General features: G+C 33.9%; 2 protein-coding genes across 3 annotated transcripts in view; both read right to left on the reverse strand.

Annotated features, from left to right (window-relative positions):
• Nucleotides 1–21,215, reverse strand: part of LOC143051536 (uncharacterized) — a 202,662-nt gene that overhangs the window by 32,685 nt on the left and 148,762 nt on the right. The window contains exons 2-3 of one of the 2 annotated variants that reach the window (XM_076224428.1): nt 15,438–15,513; nt 353–595 (exon numbers count right to left, since the gene is read on the reverse strand). In XM_076224428.1, the coding sequence (XP_076080543.1) occupies nt 353–595; nt 15,438–15,513 (319 nt within the window). The remainder of the gene's footprint in view (nt 1–352; nt 596–15,437; nt 15,514–21,215) is intronic. The other variant, XM_076224429.1, reaches the window with a different exon arrangement.
• Nucleotides 5,595–11,245, reverse strand: LOC143051514 (uncharacterized). The gene is made up of 2 exons (XM_076224411.1): nt 10,511–11,245; nt 5,595–9,279 (listed from the first exon to the last, which is right to left on the reverse strand). The coding sequence occupies exons 1-2, from the start codon at nt 10,553–10,555 to the stop codon at nt 5,602–5,604; spliced, it is 3,723 nt and encodes a 1,240-aa protein (XP_076080526.1). The 5' UTR covers nt 10,556–11,245; the 3' UTR covers nt 5,595–5,601.

Raw genomic sequence — 21,215 nt, forward strand, 5'->3', positions numbered from 1 at the left:
TTCACATAGTGCTATTAACAAATTTTAAAGAGTCATATTTTAACTGATTGATTGGTGACATTATTGAATATGGAAAATAATGTTAATTCATTGAATAATTTTAACATTTAAATTCAATTTCAAAATATAAAACCTTAACATCTTTCTAATAAGATTAGTAAAATGTTAAGATTTTTCATACACAAATCAGATTTGATATTGTATTAATATGGTGCGTGAATAGAAGGCACAAAAAAATGGCTACAATGTGAAACTATTTAAATCAGTGCTATAACATGTCTGCTGATAGGGCAGTCAATGCAATAGAGTTTTTTTTAATGTAGTCAGGTATTCTACTTGTGCTCTTTCTCACCTGGATCAACAAGAATCCACTCTTTTGACTTAATGTTTAGGCCACAGCGACCTTCTACCAGAGAAATCCCATCAGTCGGGTGTCGACCATCAGGTATAATTTCTCCAGCCAACAGCTTCACAAGAGTCGATTTCCCAACAGAAAATTGGCCGGTTACCATACATCTCATATCAAATGATTCATAGCTGCCCTTCCCATATAAACGATTTAACATGGCAGACTGTTGACCTTTTCCGATGGAATCTAAAAAAAAAAAAATGGCAAGTTTTGATGTGTTTATGTTGTGAAAAAAAAATGTATCCATACACACACTCATAGATAATTTTTCCTCATTTGTTGGTTAATATGTTGATATGTCATCTTTTCGATATGTCAATGTGTTAAATATGTCAGAATGTCTTTATGTATATGTGTTGATGTATTAGCCTGTTTATGTATTGAATCATTGGTGTAATGATGTAGAAGTCTGTTAATGTGTTTAATTGTTAGTGTTTTAATATGTTAATGTGTTGATATATGAATATTTTAATGTGTTGAAATTTCAGTGTGTCAATATGTCTATATGGCAGATTTTTCAGTATTGTGTTTTGTCACCTACTTTCAAAATAAAAAAATAAAGTAGACATTTCATGGAAACAAATTATATTTTTTGAAAATTTATGATCAGTAGGGCTTAAATCTTCCAACACATAGTAAATAATGTACCAGATTATTGAATAATTTCCAATGAAACAGGGTTGCCCACATTTTCTCCTTTTCCACCCTTGTCCAAAATTGCATAAATTTTGGTTTAAACCCTTTTCCCTGAGTTAAAACTAAAACACATTCTGAAAGTAAATTGGTTTTGGAAGATAATTAGCATCTAACACATTACTATTTCCAATATATTAGTGGAAATAAATAATGTATAACTTGTTGGACATGTAACGGACATAAAATGTGACGTAAAGTTTTCATTTTGCTAGGAAATTGACCTCTTCTTCACAGTATTTTTTTTTTAATCAGTTAAGATTTTCATGTGTTACATATATTAACATTATACAAGTTGAATTTATGCCAGATTCTTTAAAAAAAACATGTTTTTAATTACTGCTGTTGCTAATGTGACAGAGACAAAAATTAGTAACGTTAGCAACATTTGGACATGTCACATTAGCAACAACATCTTTAAAAGTTAAAATGTATGCATACAGTAATGTTTATCTTTGCCTGTAGTTATACTATTATATATATTCTGGTTAATAGTTTCTTAATATACAGAATGTAATTGTCTTAATATCAAATGTCAAACTAGAAACCAATTCACAGTACCCCGGTTGTAACATTAGCAACACCTTCTTCAGTTATACTTTAAGAAAATTCCCGTTCTTGTTGATATCTTTTTCAGTTACCCAGATAATCATGTCAAAATGATTAGAGTACCAAAAAGAACCCTTCCTTGTAGTAGATGAACCAACCAACCAGATTTAATGGATGCATTAATATTAATTATTGCATAAATTCCATTAGAAGCCAAGTGCATATATGGACTAGAACAAGTTAAATATTATTAAACTGACCCAGACATACTATACTAACTGTTTTGCCTATATTTCTGAGCCGACCTTTGCTCTTATTAAAAGATGCTGTATGCTTGGAGGACAAGAGGCACAGTATACACATTTTAATGTCTATTGTTTTATCCGAAATTGGAGTAAACCTGAAACCAAAAGCACTAAATACTAGTTACTAAAAGGCAGGATATTGATTCTTTTTGAAGTATTAAAGCTATGTTTCCCATGTCAAGAGGCAAATACCAATTTTAAATAAACCTGCAACCAAAAACACAAAATACTAGTAGCTAAAATGCCAGATATTGATTCTTTATGAAGTATAAACTAAGTTATCCATGTCAAGAGGCAAATACCAATTTTAATTAAACCTGCAACCAAAAGCACTAAATACTAGTAGCTAAAAGGCCAGATATTGATTCTAGATGAAGTATAAACTGTTATCCATGTCAAGAGGCAAATACCAATTTTAATTAAACCTGCAACCAAAAGCACTAAATACTAGTAGCTAAAAGGCCAGATATTGATTCTAGATGAAGTATTACTGAGATTTGCCATGTCATGTCTGGCCAGAAAAATCAAACAAGAAATTAATAAACAATTTCAAATCAGTTTGCACATATATAGTGAGTACTGATATGCAATAGTGATCAATGCCTCAACACCTTGTTTTGTCAATTAAATCATGATCCGATGATAGATGCATCAGCATCTTGCATTCAAAATCTCAAATACTGCTGAAGCTTAAAATTAATTTAATGTTTTAATTTAACAGTCATTTTCTGTCTCCCGGTTTCTTCTGGAGGACTTCATCTGAAAGAAAATAAATTGAAAATATTACTGCTTATAATATATATGATTATGAAAAAAAAAATGTTTTACTATTATTTTAGGACTTTTCTTCAAATTTACATCACTCTTAATGGGATTTTTTCTGAATGCTTGAAGTATGGTTTTAAAAATTTTGTTGTCATTATTAGTTTTAGCTGAAACGGTAACCATGTTTTTTTACTGATTACCCTAGATAATGCTAAGGTACACTTGAAAATCAAATTGACAATTTCTTGGTAATTATTTCTGTGAACAATGACTTTTATGCCAACTAGATATATATATATGGTAGCTTAAATGTGATATAAAGCCCTTCAAAGAAACAGATTATAAATTACCTTTGAATATATATAAAAGTAAACGCCCCTCCATTATTATCTCTGGTGGTTTAAGTTTTTGTATAATATCATGTTCAGCTATGATGTACTTTAATGTTCCCTCCTTCCACCTTCTATTACATCTAGTAGATGCATAATAAAAAATCCATGGCCATTCAGACACCTGAAACAAGATTTAAAAATAATGACAAGTGACTTCTCAATACACAAATGATACATGTAGATGAAATCAATGAAATAACAGAACACTGTAAATATTATTTTTTAATTGTAGCTTGATTAATGTGTTTTTTTTCATGTATTCTGACATTTAACAAAGAATATCTTGTGTCATTAAGTATAAATCTAAATTTTCGTACAATGAACATATCTTTCTTAGTTTAAAGATAACACATATTTTATTAATAAATTGTTGATATAAATCAAGAAATGTATGTACATATCTTCACAAACAAAAAATTAAACATAACCTGACCTAAACTTCAAAATGATAGCTTTAAAAATAATGACCGATTTTTTTTTCTTCAAATGTACCAATCAAGCAGTCATTGAAAATTGAAAAGCATTTAAAGATTTTCCAAGTTAAGACCCTGTTTTTTCAATAAATATATCCCATTTCTATTTGTTCTTGATCTATATAGCATTTCACTGGAGAAATCTAAGTCAGGTTAGATAAAGAATGAAAAATCCAAGAAAATAAAACAAGAGGCTCTCAAGAGCCTGAATCGCTCACCTTCAATTTTTTTATGAAATGGTATATAAAACACAAACTTTATTCTAGATACCCTAGGGATCATTCAGCTTAAGTTTGGTTGGAATTAGTTCAGTAGTTTCAGAGGAGAAGATCTTTGAAATAGTTTACACCGGACAGACAGACGGACGACGACGACGACGGACGACGACGGACGCCAAGTGATGGCAAAAGCTCACATTTCCTTTTAGGAAAGGTGAGCTAAAAAATAACATCAACAATTTGATGAAATTGATAACTTACAACTGCTGGGTATACATTATTTCCAAATCTGACAGCCAGATAATCCCCAGTTTTAAAAGTTCTGTTTTAAATAACATTTACCTTGTTTATAAATTATTAACCATAAACTATTTGATAAATTATTGTCATATTGTATTGGCTGTTTTTTAAAATTCTTCTTCATTTAAAGCAATGTAATAATTAGAAATTACAAGTTATAAATCTATATATTTTTAAATATAGATTCTGGTGATAATAATCTTTAAGTTAAAAAAAGTATCCAAAACGTTATCATAATTATTTAAGTACAAATGTAGTAATTGTGAGGGGAAAAAACGCTTTGACTAGAAAAATTAATAATTTAACATCAAATGTAATTCACTTATACCTTGATTTCTCTGCTACAGTTGTCTCTAATGCACTATTATCCATAACATCTACATCAGACTTGACTTCATCATCTGATTTGACTTCTGACTTTTCATCACCTATGTTTGCTTGGCTACTTAAAACTTCAAACTTGACTGGCACCGACTTGACTACATCATCTGATTTGACTACTGACTTTTCATCACCTATGTTTGCTTGGCTACTTAAAACTTCAAACTTGACTGGCACCGACTTGACTACATCATCTGATTTGACTTCTGACTTTTCATTAACTATGTTTGCTTGGCTACTTAAAACTTCAAACTTGACTGGCACTGACTTGACTACATCATCTGATTTGACTACTGACTTTTCATCACCTATGTTTGCTTGGCTACTTAAAACTTCAAACTTGACTGGCACCGACTTGACTACATCATCTGATTTGACTACTGACTTTTCATCACCTATGTTTGCTTGGCTACTTAAAACTTCAAACTTGACTGGCACTGACTTGACTACATCATCTGATTTGACTTCTGACTTTTCATCACCTATGTTTGCTTGGCTACTTAAAACTTCAAACTTGACTGGCACCGACTTGACTACATCATCTGATTTGACTTCTGACTTTTCATTAACTATGTTTGCTTGGCTACTTAAAACTTCAAACTTGACTGGCACTGACTTGACTACATCATCTGATTTGACTACTGACTTTTCATCACCTATGTTTGCTTGGCTACTTAAAACTTCAAACTTGACTGGCACCGACTTGACTACATCATCTGATTTGACTTCTGACTTTTCATTAACTATGTTTGCTTGGCTACTTAAAACTTCAAACTTGACTGGCACTGACTTGACTACATCTTCTGATTTGACTTCTGACTTTTCATCACCTATATTTGCTTGGCTACTTAAAACTTCAAACTTGACTGGCACCGACTTGACTACATCATCTGATTTGACTTTTGACTTTTCATCACCTATGTTTGCTTGGCTACTTAAAACTTCAAACTTGACTGGCACCGACTTGACTACATCATCTGATTTGACTTCTGACTTTTCATCACCTATGTTTGCTTGGCTACTTAAAACTTCAAACTTGACTGGCACCGACTTGACTACATCATCTGATTTGACTTCTGACTTTTCATCACCTATGTTTGCTTGGCTACTTAAAACTTAAAACTTGACTACATCATCTGATTTGACTTCTGACTTTTCGTCACCTATGTTTGCTTGTCTACATACAACTTCAAACTCGATCGGCATTGACTTGACTACATCATCTGATTTGACTTCTGACTTTTCATCAACTATGTTTGCTTGGCTACTTAAAACTTCAGACATGACATCAATGTCACTATTATCAATGTTCATAAAAACATCATTTTCAAGAAAAGTTTTAATAAAACTGTCATCTTCATTTAAACTAGTATCTGAATCATCAAAGCAAATCAAGGGTTCAGTATTAACTGAGTGTGATTCTTGTCTATGAAGTGGTAAGAGCGGGACAAAATGATTGATGAATCCATCATTTCTAGTTGATGACCACATTACAGCAGCAGAGATAGAATATAAACCTTCTTGTTCTTTCAAGGGAAGAATTCGCCTGTGGAGTACAGTTCTTGGAACAACATCAGTGTGTACATCTGGATAAACAGACATTATTTCACATTTTAATACTGATGAAACTGCGAGAAGTTCCCAAATACCCATCCAGGATCCATTTTTACACGAGTTTAATACCTCTTCTTCATAAAGTCTTCTAATAACATTTCTTGTAAGTCTATCTCCAGGTGTATATTGCTCCAGAAACATTATATATGTATTTAGTAGACAAGAAGCATCCTTCTTGGGGAAACTGTTTCCCTTGATAAGATTTTCATTTTTGAGGTATAATTCTGCATTAATGCACATCTCTACTGTTATTCTTGCTCTAATTTCCTTAAAATTATTTTCATTCCCAAAGACAAGAGTGCTGATGCTTCTGGGAAGACAATTCCCATCCCCGTACACCACCACTGGCAAATAGTTCACAAACTTTGTTGTCTGTAGTCTAAGTTTGGGGAATAAATTTGATGCATCACGGTCAACTACTAAATTATTTGAGACAATATTAGTATCTTCATTTATCACAATTTCAATTTGTTTGAATTCTTCATCTAACTGTGTACATAATGCCAGTAAGATATCATAGTCTGCACACCTTTGCAATTCCTGAAGTTTTAAATCAAAATATTGTTTCCTGTCTATTGCTGTGTGCTCATTTGGTGGTTGTTGTTGTTCTGCTGTCCTCAATGGCACACTTTGTTTTACTACCTTTGGTTTTGAAGATACTGTTTCATTCTTTTTCCTTATTGATGTTTTCTTTTCTTGTGGAACAACAGGTACCTTTGGTTTTGATGATGCTGTTTCCTTCTTTTTCTTAATTGCTGTTTTCTTTTCTTGTGGAACAACAGGTACTTTTGGTTTTGATGATGCTGTTTCCTTCTTTTTCTTAATTGTTGTTTTCTTTTCCTTGACTTTCAATTTTGCATTTTCTTTGTTTTCACTGTTTTTATTTCCCTGTATAATTGTCTTCCTCTTTGATTCTTTAACATCTTTACCTTCATTTTGGATCTTTATTCTTTCAATATCTGTATAGTCAGAATTTATACATCTTTCATAGTCCCGTTTTAAACATTGTTCACAAAAACATGACACCTTCTTAATGTTAAGTGCACCTTGTGTTTGAGGATCATTGTTAACTTGATGTATCTGTCTTATTCCTTTAATGGGTTTAACAGTGTCTTCTTTAGAATGTTCGATAATGTTTTTATCAACTAGGAAAAAATCTCTCTTCGATCCTGGTTCATCAAAAACAATATGCTCACAGCACCAATTATACATGTCTGTAGCATTTGTTATAATTGCTCGTCTTCCTATTACAACTGAGTCCACTGCTTTATTAACAGCAGCAACCTCTCCATCAGATTCACTTTTGCCGTGTTCACTCCCAAAATAATGACGCTGTATAACAACATTTTCTTGTGCTAATTTGGCAAAAGTGTGCCTACTTTTATACTGTCCAGCACAACCATCAGAAAAAATTATCAATTCCTTGTAGGGTATAGATTTTTCATCCAAAAATTCAAGAGTTTTGTTTTGAAAATACTCGACTGCTTTTGAGTCGTGTGTAATATCATCACTCAGAAATACTAAAGAATGTCTTACAATCAGTTCTGGCACATCATTGGAGTGATAAAATAAAACTATAGGATGTATTGTAATCTGAGCTGCAGCAAAATATGCTGATTTAATTTCATCTTGATATCTCACTACTCTATTTCTTCCGAAATCCATTACCATTAAAATATTATCTTTAGGAAGATTATCTTTTATCGTGTTAAACTGGAACTGTTGCCAATCAGCAGTAAATACATGTTTAACAAGGGATGTTCCTTGTGTTGGTTTTTCAACGTCTTCCTGCAATTCCTCTAGACATTGATGAACATTTCCTTCTTTCTGTACCAAACATTTCCTTATTTTACCATCACTTCCCATTTTTCTCTCCCAATGGTTCCAGGACAGCTTACATATTTGTTCTTGATCTGTATTTAAATCACGATAATGTTGTACAATATTACAATGTTTCTCGTGTGAACTACACATTTCACAAATGCCATAAATGCATTTACTTTGGTGAAATCTCCTTGCATCAGGTTTTCTACATAATAAAAAGTTGACTAGCTCTTTTTCATTTCTTGGACTTTTGTGATGAGAGAAAGCTCTGTTTAGGCATGTAAGTTTGTATTTAATGTTAAAACATGTAGGACAAACACACACATTCCACTGAGTTTTTGTCAATAGTCGGACACATTTTGGCTTTAATGATATAAATTTAGAAAAGCTCAATTTAATAGTAGGATTCTCATCTCTGAAGGTTTTAAATGCAGCTGTTAATGTCATTTGTAGAGAATAACCAGGCCCATATTTTGTAGTATATCTCTTCTGTGGTAGAACTCTGGCTGTTCTTAGGAAAAATGACTTCACCAAGTTTTCTTTTGTTTTCGAAAATTTATCCTTCCTTGTTTTTCTAGGTTGTATCTTCAGGTTCTTCAATGCTTTTCTGACTATGTTTTTTCTATCATAACTTTTCAGATATCTGAGAGTATTTCTATCTAAAAGATCCTTAGTAAATGCCATGTTTCTACGCATAAATATGCTTGCATACTTTTTTTCTTTCTGTATCAGTTGTTCGTATATTGCATCCTTTTTCCTTGGTGTTGTGTTTTTAATGATGTGTGTTAAAAGATCTACAAACTTTCTTGGTGTAGTTGGCAACTGTTGTCTTACTGAGGACGCCTTATTCCACAAGGACTGCTTTGTTTTGTATCCTATCATGTCATGACTTTTTTCAGTTTTCTGTTTCAATTTTGGCAATTGCATCTTTTTCTCATCATCTTTTGTTGTTTTTTTACGATTTTTATCCTTTTCCTTAACCCATCTTTTTTTATAATTTGAGGTGTTTGCTCTGTATTTTGCCTTTGCCACTCTCCATTTCTCTCTCTTTGTTTGCACATTTTTTCTTGTTGATGGTTTACTTTTTGTATTTTTGTTTGATCCAATCTTAACTTTAATTGGTGTTTCAGTTTTTTCTTTCTTTCTTTGTCTTAGTTTAGCTTGCCTCATTCTCAGATTTTCTAGGATATTTTTGCATACTTGCTCTTCTTCTGGTGTTTTGTTCTTTTTCAATCTTATTGACTTCAATTTTTGTCTATTTGTTTTGGAGTGTTCTTTTTGTTTTTCTAAATATTGTTTATACTTTTGAGGATTATTCTTTTTAAGCTGTTCTCTCCAAATGGTGCTGCGATGCTTCTAGAAAAGAAAAAAAAATATAAGTGTTTGTGACAGACAGGCTGTACAACCTCATACAAAAGTTTTTTTCAGTAAAAAAATACAGAAATCCAGTTAAAAACAAGAGTATCTGTGAGCTACTGCTCACTTATGAAACCACACTAAAAGTATTCAGTAAACAGGAAATTAACCATTTAGCCACTGTGGGATGGATTGATGAATAATTCTTGAAACCAAGTTTTAGAAATGCTTATATTTTAATATAATGTAGTTGTTCTGAGAAAAAAATGTAACAATTTAAAGCGGGCATATATCATGTATATCATGTATATAATATTACTTGAAATAAAATTATCAGAATGGTTTTTTTTGTATTTTTTTATTTGTCCCTGTACCTTCAAATAAAATTGAATGCTAACCCTGGTTCTTTATTATTTATCATATGATTTTAACCTTCTTGCTGCCAGATTAAATTTTTTTACCATGTTACTCACACCACAATAGTGTATGACGGTCTCAGTATTTTGTTACGTTTTAAAATTCAAAATTCTGTGTGATGTTTTTAGAATTGCAATAGATGCAATTTAGTCTCACTTGTAGCATTAGCAACTTTAACAAATGTCTTTTCGTAACATATGCAACATAGTATATCTGTTCCATCTCATAGCATCATAGATGTAAAAATCCTTCTTTAAATTTATTCAAAATTATTTGAAAATACTAAATTTACAGAAATTAGTAGTTTTTTCACCCATATTTCAACTGTTTCTACAAATATTTTTTTTGGAAAATTTATGAATTTATTGTCGTAATTTGTGTCCAACATGAAACATTAGCAACATAATTGAACATTACTTCCTTCTTTTTTGTCCATAAGTAACGTTCCCAACACCTATTCAAGTCTTCAGGGAACATTCGCAACGACTGTACTTGTCTCACTAGACTCAGATCGACATTCGCAACATTGAATTTATGTCCGAAAGTAACAATCGCTACATAAAAATGTGTCCAACTTATACCGTTCACAACAACTTATCAAGAATAATGTATATTATATGTTCCAAGATGAACGGGATGACTCAAATGTTCGTAAAATACGATCAAATCTCGATTGACGATGAAAAAACACAACAAAAGCTTCTTAATTTGATATTATCATGAAATTACTTGATTCGACTATTTGTTGCGAACTTCCTTATGATGGACGGAATATATTCAAGTTCCTCATGCAGTGAAATTACATACAACTTACCTTTTGTTTCCTCCCATCCTGTGAATCAACCGATTCAGCTTCCATTTCTACTCAGGGCGAGATCGTAACTTCTATACAGGAGAGCTACAGATCTAAATATAATGTTCCTCACGTGACCCTGATAAGGACGGAAACGTAGATCAGTAACATTCGCAAAAATAGAACAGCCAATGATATTGATTCCTCTAGTCCGTTGACCCCCTTAAGGTCATCAAAATGTAAATAATTGGTATTTTCAATGATTCATAAATCCGAAGATAAAAATAACTACAATGGACTGTCTGAGAACCAAAATAAAAGTTGCGATCGCGACATACCACACCGGACGGAAAATATGTAACATTCGCAATTTTTTATTAAAATGCACTTTTTTAACCTTTACTAATAAAAATCTGCCTTTAAATTGTGATAAACACCCAAAAGGAGACTTTTTATTAAAATATAAGCCCATGATATAATGCCCAACATATGATTTATACTTTAAAATTCAACTCAAAATAAGTTAGATTTTGGGCAAGTAGGATACCATGTCTCTGCAATGTCTAACATTTTGAAATTAAAAACTCTCTACATCTGACAGAAAACACAAATACAAATTAATTTTTATTTTTATTTACTCAGAAATACACATTTAATAGAATAACATTCTGCATTACTACATTTCACAGTCTGTTTCACAGTTTCAGCAATTCCTTTTTTGATTGATAAAAAAAATAAAATATCCTGGTTATTGTAAAATCTGCCATATGTCGATTTATGAATCTGCATGATAATGTGTTAAAATGTCAGTTTGTCGATATTTCTGTGTGTTGATATGTCTACATATTGATGTATGAGTCTGTTAATTTGTTGATCTGTTAGTGTGACAATATGTCAAGGTGTGCGTATGAGTTTGAAATTTTAGTTAATATGTCAGTGTGTCAATATGTTTGTGTGTCGATGTATGAGTGTTAATGTATTGATATATCAGTGTGTTAATGCGTTGATGTTTGAATCTGTTAATGGGTTGATTTGTCAGTATATCGATGTATTAAGGTGTAGATGTTTTAGTATGTTAATGTGTTGATATGTTGATGTGTTGATATGTCATGTGTAGATTTATTAATCTGTTAAAGTGTTCATCTGTCAGTGTGTCAATATGCAAATGTGTTGCTGTGTGAGTCTGTTAATGTGTCGTAATGTCAACTTGTGGATGTTAGAGACTGTTAATGTGTTGATTTGTCAGTGTGTCAATATGTTAATGTGTTAATGTATGAGTTGTTCGATATGTTTTTAGTTTATTATGTCAAGAGTGTCTATATGTCTATGTATTGAGGTATGATCCTGTCAATGTGTCAATATGTCGACGTGTGAATATTTTAGTCTGTTAATGTGTTGATTTGTCAGTGTGTCAATTTGTCAATATGCAAATGTTTCAGTCTGTTAATGTGTAGATCTGTCAATGTGTCAATGTATGGTCTCTTAATGTGTTCATCTGTCAATGTGTTTATGTTTGAGTCTGGTAAGATGTTGATATTCAGTGTGTCAATATGTCAATGTGTTGATGTTTGATTCAGGGAACGTGTTGATATGTCAGTGTGTCAATATGTCAATGTGTTGATGTTTGAGTCAGGGAATGTGTTGATATGTCAGTGTGTCAATATGCCAATGTGTTGATGTTTGAGTCTGGTAATATGTTGATATGTCAGTGTGTCAATATCCAATGTGCTGATGCATGAGTCTGTCAATGTGTTGATCTATTAGCGTGATGATGTATGTGTGCTAAAGTATTGATATGTAAGTGTGTCAATATGTCAATGTGTTGATGTTTGAGTCTGGTTATATGTTGATATGTAAGTGTGTCAATATGTCAATGTGTTGATGTATGAGCCTATCAATGTGTTGATCTATCAGCGTGATGATATATGTCTGTTAAAGTGTTGATCTGTCAGTGTGTCGATATGTCAATTTGTTGAAGTGGGAGTCTGGTAATATGTTGATCTGTCAGTGTGTCAATATGTCAATGTGTCTGTTCAATATGTCATTGTGTCAATATGTATATGTGTTAATGTATGGGTCTGTTTATTTGTGATTTGTCAGTGTGTCAATATGTCAGCTTGTTGATGTTTGAGTGTGTTTATATGTTGATCTGTTAGTGTGTCAACATGTCTATGTGTTGATGTTTGAGTCTGTTAATGTGTTGATCTGTCAATGTGTTGATATATCAAATGTTGATGTATGAGTCAGTTGATGTGTTGATCTGTCATTGTTTCAATATGTCAATGAGTTGATATATGCATATTTTAATGTGTTGATCTGTCAATGTGTTGATATATCAAATGTTGATGTATCAGTCCGTTAATGTGTTGATTTGTCAGTGTTTCAATATGTCAATGAGTCGATATATGAGTCTGTTATTTTTTCTTATCTGTCAGTGTGTCAATATGGTAATGTGTTGATGCATGAATCTGTTTAAGTGTTGATTTGTCAGTGTATCGATATGACAATGTGTTGATGTATGAATATGTTTATGTGTTGATTTGTCAGTGAAGCAATATGCCAATTGATGAGTCTGTTTTGTGTTGATCTGTCAATTTGTCGATATGTCAATGTGCTGATGTATGAATCTGTAAAAATGTTAATCTGTCAGTGTGTCAATATAGCAATGTGCAGACCTCGACAATAACGCTTGTCCAATTGTCCGGTACCAGAGGGAAAAATGGTCGGACAAGTAAAAGCTGTATCAAGCTTGTCCGTTGGGACAAGTACAATTATTCTGCAGAAAATAAACTTCATCCAACTTTGATGAACAAAGTATAATTATAAACAACAAACAAACAAAACAAATATTAATTTGACATGTTTCTGTATTCTGTCTATTCAAATGCAAAACTTTTTTCTCGACATGTTTACTTGCAATCAATAATTTTTAACTGGTTCTTTGTCAGGTATTTTTTAACAAGTCAAAAGTATACTATTCTCGGAAACCAGTCATACTGATCTGAATCAATGCTGCGCTTTATAGATAAGGTAACTTTACAGTACAGTTCGTCACTTGGACAGGTTTAGCTGAAAGTTTAAGACAGTTTGGCACCGTAGGACACATATTTAGTAGACATGATTGATAGACAGTTTGGCAAGACAGGAAACAATTTGGGACCAAGACAAATCAGTATCTCATTTTCTTACCTTATTATGTTCTTTATAATAAATACCATACCGGTAATTTTTTCACAAAAACAATTTTTTTTATTTACCATAATTTCATAAAATTCACAAAATCATATTTGATCATAAGTAGAAAAAAAAACAATACTTGTAATATGGTGACCTATAGTTGTTAATTTCTGTGTCATTTGGTCTCTTGTTTTGAGTTTTCTCATTGGCAATCAGACCTCATCTTCTTTTTATTGATTGCATTTGAATAAAACTGTTTTCAACTAAAAAAAAAACAGGATACAAATCCAATGAGCTATGATGAGTGTATAGGCCTATCAGATGGTGCCTAATGTTTAGATTCTGATGAGACTGACATTGGTGAAAACTAGAACCTAAGTCCTGTGACATGACTAGATTCAGTTGTACTTGACTCATATTTTTGAATCTTTTTCAAAAGAAATTCATCAAATTCTATTCTATTATTTAAATCCGTTTTGTTCCTTTAATCAACTTAGAATGTAAAAAGGTTAGTTTTAGTTAAAAAAATTTGGACAAGTAACAATTTCATTCGGACAAGTAAGTTTTGGTATGTACTTGTCCTACTGGACAAGTTGAAAAAAAAGTTATTGTAGCGGCCTGAATGTGTCGATGTATATATGAGTCTGTTATTGTGTTGATCTGTCTAAGTGTGGATACGTCAATGTGTCAGTATATGAGTCTGTTTAAGTGTTGATCTGTCAATGTGTAGATCTCTCAGGGCGTTGATGTGTAAAAAGCTTTAGAACTGTCAATGACTGAATGTATAAATATGTCAATTTATTAATTTGTTAACTGGTCAATGTGTCTATCCGTCTATGTCTTTGTGTCAATGTTTGAATTTGATCCTCTTGTTTTAATATGGCATTTGATTAATATGTCGATTTTTTAATAGGTCAACTGGTCAATGTGTCTATCCGTCTATGTGTCAATGTATTAATATCCCAAAAACTACTTATTTTGTATAATCCAGTTGAGCCAATGGCTGGTTTTCAGCATTTCAACTTCCCCTTATTAGAGTCAACATAAACATGATAAAGAGACAAACACAAGTCCATTAAAAACATTAAACATAAAATTGCAGATAGAGCACAAATCTCACCAAACGTCCATGCGAACAATTATTGATCCACTAGTGACATCCATCAGTTTGTACTTGAAAAGAAACCCTTCAATACATAATTGTGTGATATCCTGTCTTTTTACTTAATTTATTTTATTAGTCCACACTTTGTGAATACTGATAGTTTATTTTAGTGAGACATCAATTTTTACTGAACTTGTATACATTACAGTTTAGGGGTCAGCTGAAGCAGCCTGTAGGTGTGTGATTTTCTCGCTGTGTTCGAGACGAATGGGTGGCCTTTGGCTGTTTAATGCTTTTTGATCTGGTTGAAGTCTCTTTGACGCATTCCCTGTTTCCATTCTCAATTTTAATCAAATATTCAATTGCTTGAGTCATATATATTAACTAAGTTTCAAGTTGATGTGATCACAAACTACATGTTTATTTCAAAACGTTAACTTAATACTGGGACAGACGCACAAACCAGAAAACATCATGACCCTCTACTATTGTAGGCAGAACATAAAACATCCATTTACTTGTCTTAGGCAGATCAGCTATATCCCACTGTGGCAATACTCTCAGAAAAGTATGGATGTACTTGGGACAACAAATATCCGTATATTAGAAACAAATAATTATAAATCATTTCAGCCGGTATCTGAATAATTAACATTAGATGATTACCTCCAACTACTGGCGCTGCAGGTTCCTGTGAATGGGTGTCAGGAGTTACTTCCGGGGATGTCTTTGACATGACAGTCTACAAAAGAAAAATATGCTATAGACTATCATGTCCCATGTGAAAACTTGTCAAATAGTTTAATACCCCTACAGAACTAGAGGCTCTCAAGAGCCTGTATCGCTCACCTGATTCTACTTGGGTTTTTGAAATCATATACAAAAATATAAAATTTGGCTAAAAGTGACAACACAACCTCATTTATAAGGAAAGGAACATGTTTAATTTCATTCAAAAGTCCCCCACTGGCGGCCATCTTGGATGACGGATCGGCTACAAGTAACAACACTTGGTCAGCACCTCATAAGGAACATTCATGCCATGTTTGGTTTTATTCCATTCAGTGGTTCTCTAAAAGAAGTCATTTGTATGCATTTCCCATAGGGTCCTATGTTAAACTAAGTCCCCTGCTGGCGGCCATCTTGGATGATGGATCGGCTACAAAGGAACAACACTTGGTCAGCACCTCATAAGGAACATTCATGCAATGTTTGGTTTTATTCCATTCAGTAGTTCTCTAAAAGAAGTCATTTGTATGCATTTCCCGTAGGGTCCTATGTTAAACTAAGTCCCCGCTGGCGGCCATCTTGGATAATGGATCGGCTACAAAGTAACAACACTTGGTCAGCACTCCATAAGGAACATTCATGCTATGTTTGGTTTCATTCCATTCAGTGGTCCTCTAAAAGAAGTCATTTGTATGCATTTCCCATAGGGTCCTATGTTAAACTAAGTCCCCTGCTGGCGTCCATATTGGATGATGGTTCGGCTACAAAGTAACAACACTTTGTCAGCACCTCATAAGGAACATTCATGCAATGTTTGGTTTTATTCCATTCAGTGGTTCTCTAAAAGAAGTCATTTGTATGCATTTCCCATAGGGTCCTATGTTAAACTAAGTCCCCCGCTGGCGGCAATCTTGGATAATGGATCGGCTAAAAAGTAACAACTCTTGGTCAGCACCACATTAGGAACATTCATGCCATGTTTGATTTCATTCCATTCAGTGGTTCTCTAAAAGAAGTCATTTGTATGCATTTCCCATAGGGTCCTATGTTAAACTAAGTCCCACGCTGGCGGCCATCTTGGATGATGGATCGGCTACAAAGTAACAACACTTGGTCAGCACCACATAAGGAACATTCATGCCATGTTTGGTTTCATTCCATTCAGTGGTTCACTAGAAGAAGTCATTTGTATGCATTTCCAATAGGGTCCTATGTTAAACTAAGTCCCCCGCTGGCGGCCATCTTGGATAATGGATCAGCTACAAAGTAACAACACTTGGTCAGCAGTCCATAAGGAACATTCATGCTATGTTTGATTTCATTCCATTTAGTGGTTCTCTAGAAAAAGTCATTTGTATGCATTTCCCGTAGGGTCCTATGTTAAACTAAGTCCCCCGCTGGCGGCCATCTTGGATGATGGATCGGCTACAAAGTAACAACACTTGGTCAGCACCCCATAAGGAACATTCATGCTATGTTTGGTTTTATTCCATTCAGTGGTTCTCTAAAAGAAGTCATTTGTATGCATTTCCCATAGGGTCCTATGTTAAACTGAGTCCCTGGCTGGCGGCCATCTTGGATGATGGATCAGCAACAAAGTAACAACACTTGGTCAGCACCTCATAAGGAACATTCATGCCATGTTTGGTTTCATTCCATTCAGTGGTTCTCTCAAAGAAGTCATTTGTATGCATTTCCCATAGGGTCCTATGTTAATCTAAGTCCCCCGCTGGCGGCCATCTTGGATGATGGATCGGCTACAAAGTAACAACACTTGGTCAGCACCCCATAAGGAACATTCATGCTATGTTTGGTTTTATTCCATTCAGTGGTTCTCTAAAAGAAGTCATTTGTATGCATTTCCCATAGGGTCCTATGTTAAACTAAGTCCCCTGCTGGCGGCCATCTTTGATGATGGATCGGCTACAAAGTAACAACACTTGGTCAGCACATCATAAGGAACATTCATGCCATGTTTGGTTTCATTCCATTCAGTGGTTCACTAGAAGAAGTCATTTGTATGCATTTCCAATAGGGTCCTATGTTAAACTAAGTCCCTGCTGGCGGCCATCTTGGATAATGGATCGGCTACAAAGTAACAACACTTGGTCAGCACTCCATAAGGAACATTCATGCTATGTTTGGTTTTATTCCATTTAGTGGTTATCTAGAAGAAGTCATTTGTATGCATTTCCCATAGGGTCCTATGTTAAACTAAGTCCCGTGCTGGGGGCCATCTTGGATGATGGATCGGCTACAAAGTAACAACACTTGGTCAGCACCCCATAAGGATAATTCATGCTATGTTTGGTTTTATTCCATTCAGTGGTTCTCTAAAAGAAGTCATTTGTATGCATTTCCCATAGGGTCCTATGTTAAACTAAGTCCCCGGCTGGCGGCCATCTTGGATGATGGATCGGCAACAAAGTAACAACACTTGGTCAGCACCTCATAAGGAACATTCATGCCATGTTTGGTTTTATTCCATTCAGTGGTTCTCTAAAAGAAGTCATTTGTATGCATTTCCCATAGCGTCCTATGTTAAACTAAGTCCCCTGCTGGCGGCCATCTTGGATGATGGATCGGCTACAAAGTAACAACACTTGGTCAGCACCCCATAAGGATAATTCATGCTATGTTTGGTTTTATTCCATTCAGTGGTTCTCTAAAAGAAGTCATTTGTATGCATTTCCCATAGGGTCCTATGTTAAACTAAGTCCCCGGCTGGCGGCCATCTTGGATGATGGATCGGCAACAAAGTAACAACACTTGGTCACCACCTCATAAGGAACATTCATGCCATGTTTGGTTTCATTCCATTCAGTGGTTCTCTAAAAGAAGTCATTTGTATGCATTTCCCATAGCGTCCTATGTTAAACTAAGTCCCCTGCTGGCGGCCATCTTGGATGATGGATCGGCTACAAAGTAACAACACTTGGTCAGCACCTCATAAGGAACATTCATGCCATGTTTGGTTTCATTCCATTCAGTGGTTCTCTAGAAGAAGTTCAAAATGTAAATTGTTAACGACGACGACGACGGACGACTACGGACGACGGACGACGACGACGGACGACGGACGCCAAGTGGTGAGAAAAGCTCACTTGGCCCTTCGGGCCAGGTGAGCTAAAAAAAAGTTGAGGGCCAGTTGAGGGCTATGTGGAGGACATTTGAGGGCTAGCTGTTTTAAGCAAAATAGTTGAGGGCTAGGTGTTGAGCAGCTTTCTTTGGTTACATCTTCTGACATCAGACTCGAACTTCTCTTGAACTGAATTTTAATGCGTATTGTTATGCGTTTACCTTTCTGCATTGGCTAGAGGTATGGGGGAGGGTTGAGATCTCACAAACATGTTTAACCCCGCCGCATTTTTGCGCCTGTCCCAAGTCAGGAGCCTCTGGCCTTTGTTAGTCTTGTATTATTTTAACTTTTAGTTTCTTGTGTACAATTTGGAGTTTAGTATGCCATGCTCCTTTAGGATAAATATAACCTTATCACATATAATTAAATATTGTTAGAAATATGAAAACAGTCAGATGTCTTAATTCTTTTTTTTCAAGTTGCCTTTTTTTCAATTGAGGAAGATTCAATGGTTATTTTTTTTTTTTATTAAAAATACACTCTTTAATAATTGTCTTATAAATCTATAATATATACATTTTTCTGATGAAAATACTCTACTCATGAAAACATTTTAGTCAAGAACCATACATGTCTGAATATATTTCTTTAAAACAGTTCTAGTCATAATGACATTCCTTGTTTATAAGTGTTCCAGTATTTAATAATTATACCATATTTTATGTCATAAATTGGATAATGACAATGAATGACACTATGTTAAAGATCAGTTTTGGTTAAAAAGTTTTTTATCTGAAAATGCCTGTTCATTTGATGTTGGTTTTCAGCATGTCCAGTGTTTGTTGTTTTAAAATGTTTTTTTTTCTTCACAAGAAACTTGGTTGCTGTTTACAGTTTATCGCTAGCTATTATAATATTCAAGATAATAACCAAAAACTGCAAAATGTCCTTAAAATTACTAATTCTGGGGCAGCAACCCAACAACAGGTTGTCTGTTTTGTCTGAAAATTTCAGGTAAGATAGATCTTAACCTAATAGATTATTTTACCCCATGTCAGATTTGCTCTAAATGCTTTGGTTTTAGAGTAATAAGCCAAAATCTACATTTTACCCCTATGTTCTATTTTTAGCCATGGCGGCCATCTTGGTTTGGCAGGGTCACGCCACACATTTTTAAAACTAGATACCCAAATGATGATTGTGGCTAAGTTCGGTTAAATTTGGCCCAGTAGTTTCAGAGAAGATTTTTTAAAAGAATACTAAAATTTTAGAAAAAATGGTTAAAAATTGACTATAAAGGGCAATAACTCCTTAATGGGTTAACTGACAAGTTTGGTCATGTTGATCTATTTGTAGATCTTACTTTGCTGAACATTATTGCTGTTTACAGTTTATCTATATCTATAAAAAGTATTTAAGAAAATAAGCAAAAACTGCAAAATGTCCTTAAAAATACTAATTCAGGGGCTGCAACCCAACAACGGGTTGTCCGAGTTGTCTGAAAATTTCAGGGCAGATAGATCTTGACCTAATAGATCATTTTACCCCCATGTCAGATTTGCTGTAAATGCTTTGGTTTAAGAGTTATAAGCCAAAATCTACATTTTACCCCTATGTTCTATTTTTAGCCACGGCTGCCATCTTGGTTGGTTGGTAGGGTCACGCCACACATTTTTGTTAACTAGATACCACAAAGATGATTGTGGCCAAGTTTGGATTAATTTGGCCCAGTAGTTTCAGAGGAGAAGATTTTTGTAAAAGATTACTAAGATTTACAAAAAATGGTTAAAAATATACTATAAGGGGCAATAACTCCTAAAGGGATCAACTGATCATTTCGGTCATGTTGACTTATTTGTAAATCTTACTCTGCTGAACATTATTGCTCTTTACAGTTTATCTCTATCTATAATAATATTCAAGATAAAAACCAAAAACAGTAAAATTCCTTAAAATTATCAATTTAGGGGCAGCAACCCAACAACTGGTTGTCCGATTCATCTGAAAATTTCAGGGCAGATAGATCTTCACCTGATAAACAATTTAACCCCATGTCAGATTTGCTCTAAATGCTTTGGTTTTTTAGAGTTATAAGCCAAAAACTGCATTTCACCCATATGTTCTATTTTTAGCCATGGCGGCCATCTTGGTTGGTTTGGCGGGTCACCGGACACAATTTTTAAACTAGATACCCCAATGATGATTGTGGCCAAGTTTGGTGAAATTTAGCCCATTAATTTCAGAGGAGAAAATTTTTGTAAAAGTTAACGACGCTGGACGACGCCGGACGTATGACGCCAAGTGATGGGAAAAGCTCACTTTGCCCTTTGGGCCAGGTGAGCTGAAAATAAGAGACATCCAACAGATGAGAACACAGATTTTAAACATTTGTCTTTCACATATGCCAACATGTATATTAGGCAACAAGCTTGGAATTGTCAACTTACATTGTTAACTGACAAAAATTACTACAATGACATTGAAAACTACAGGCAACTGTTTAATTGTAATTTCTTTGTACCAAGTCTGTTTTGTCTCTCATAATCTGTAAATATCTTTTAAAGTAAGACAAGACTATTTACCTTAAGGAAGTCCATCAATTCTTCCTTCTTCCTTTTTTCCTCTTCATCATCAAA

The sequence above is a fragment of the Mytilus galloprovincialis genome, chromosome 11 (genome assembly GCF_965363235.1).
Source record: "Mytilus galloprovincialis chromosome 11, xbMytGall1.hap1.1, whole genome shotgun sequence".
NCBI lineage: Eukaryota > Metazoa > Mollusca > Bivalvia > Mytilida > Mytilidae > Mytilus > Mytilus galloprovincialis.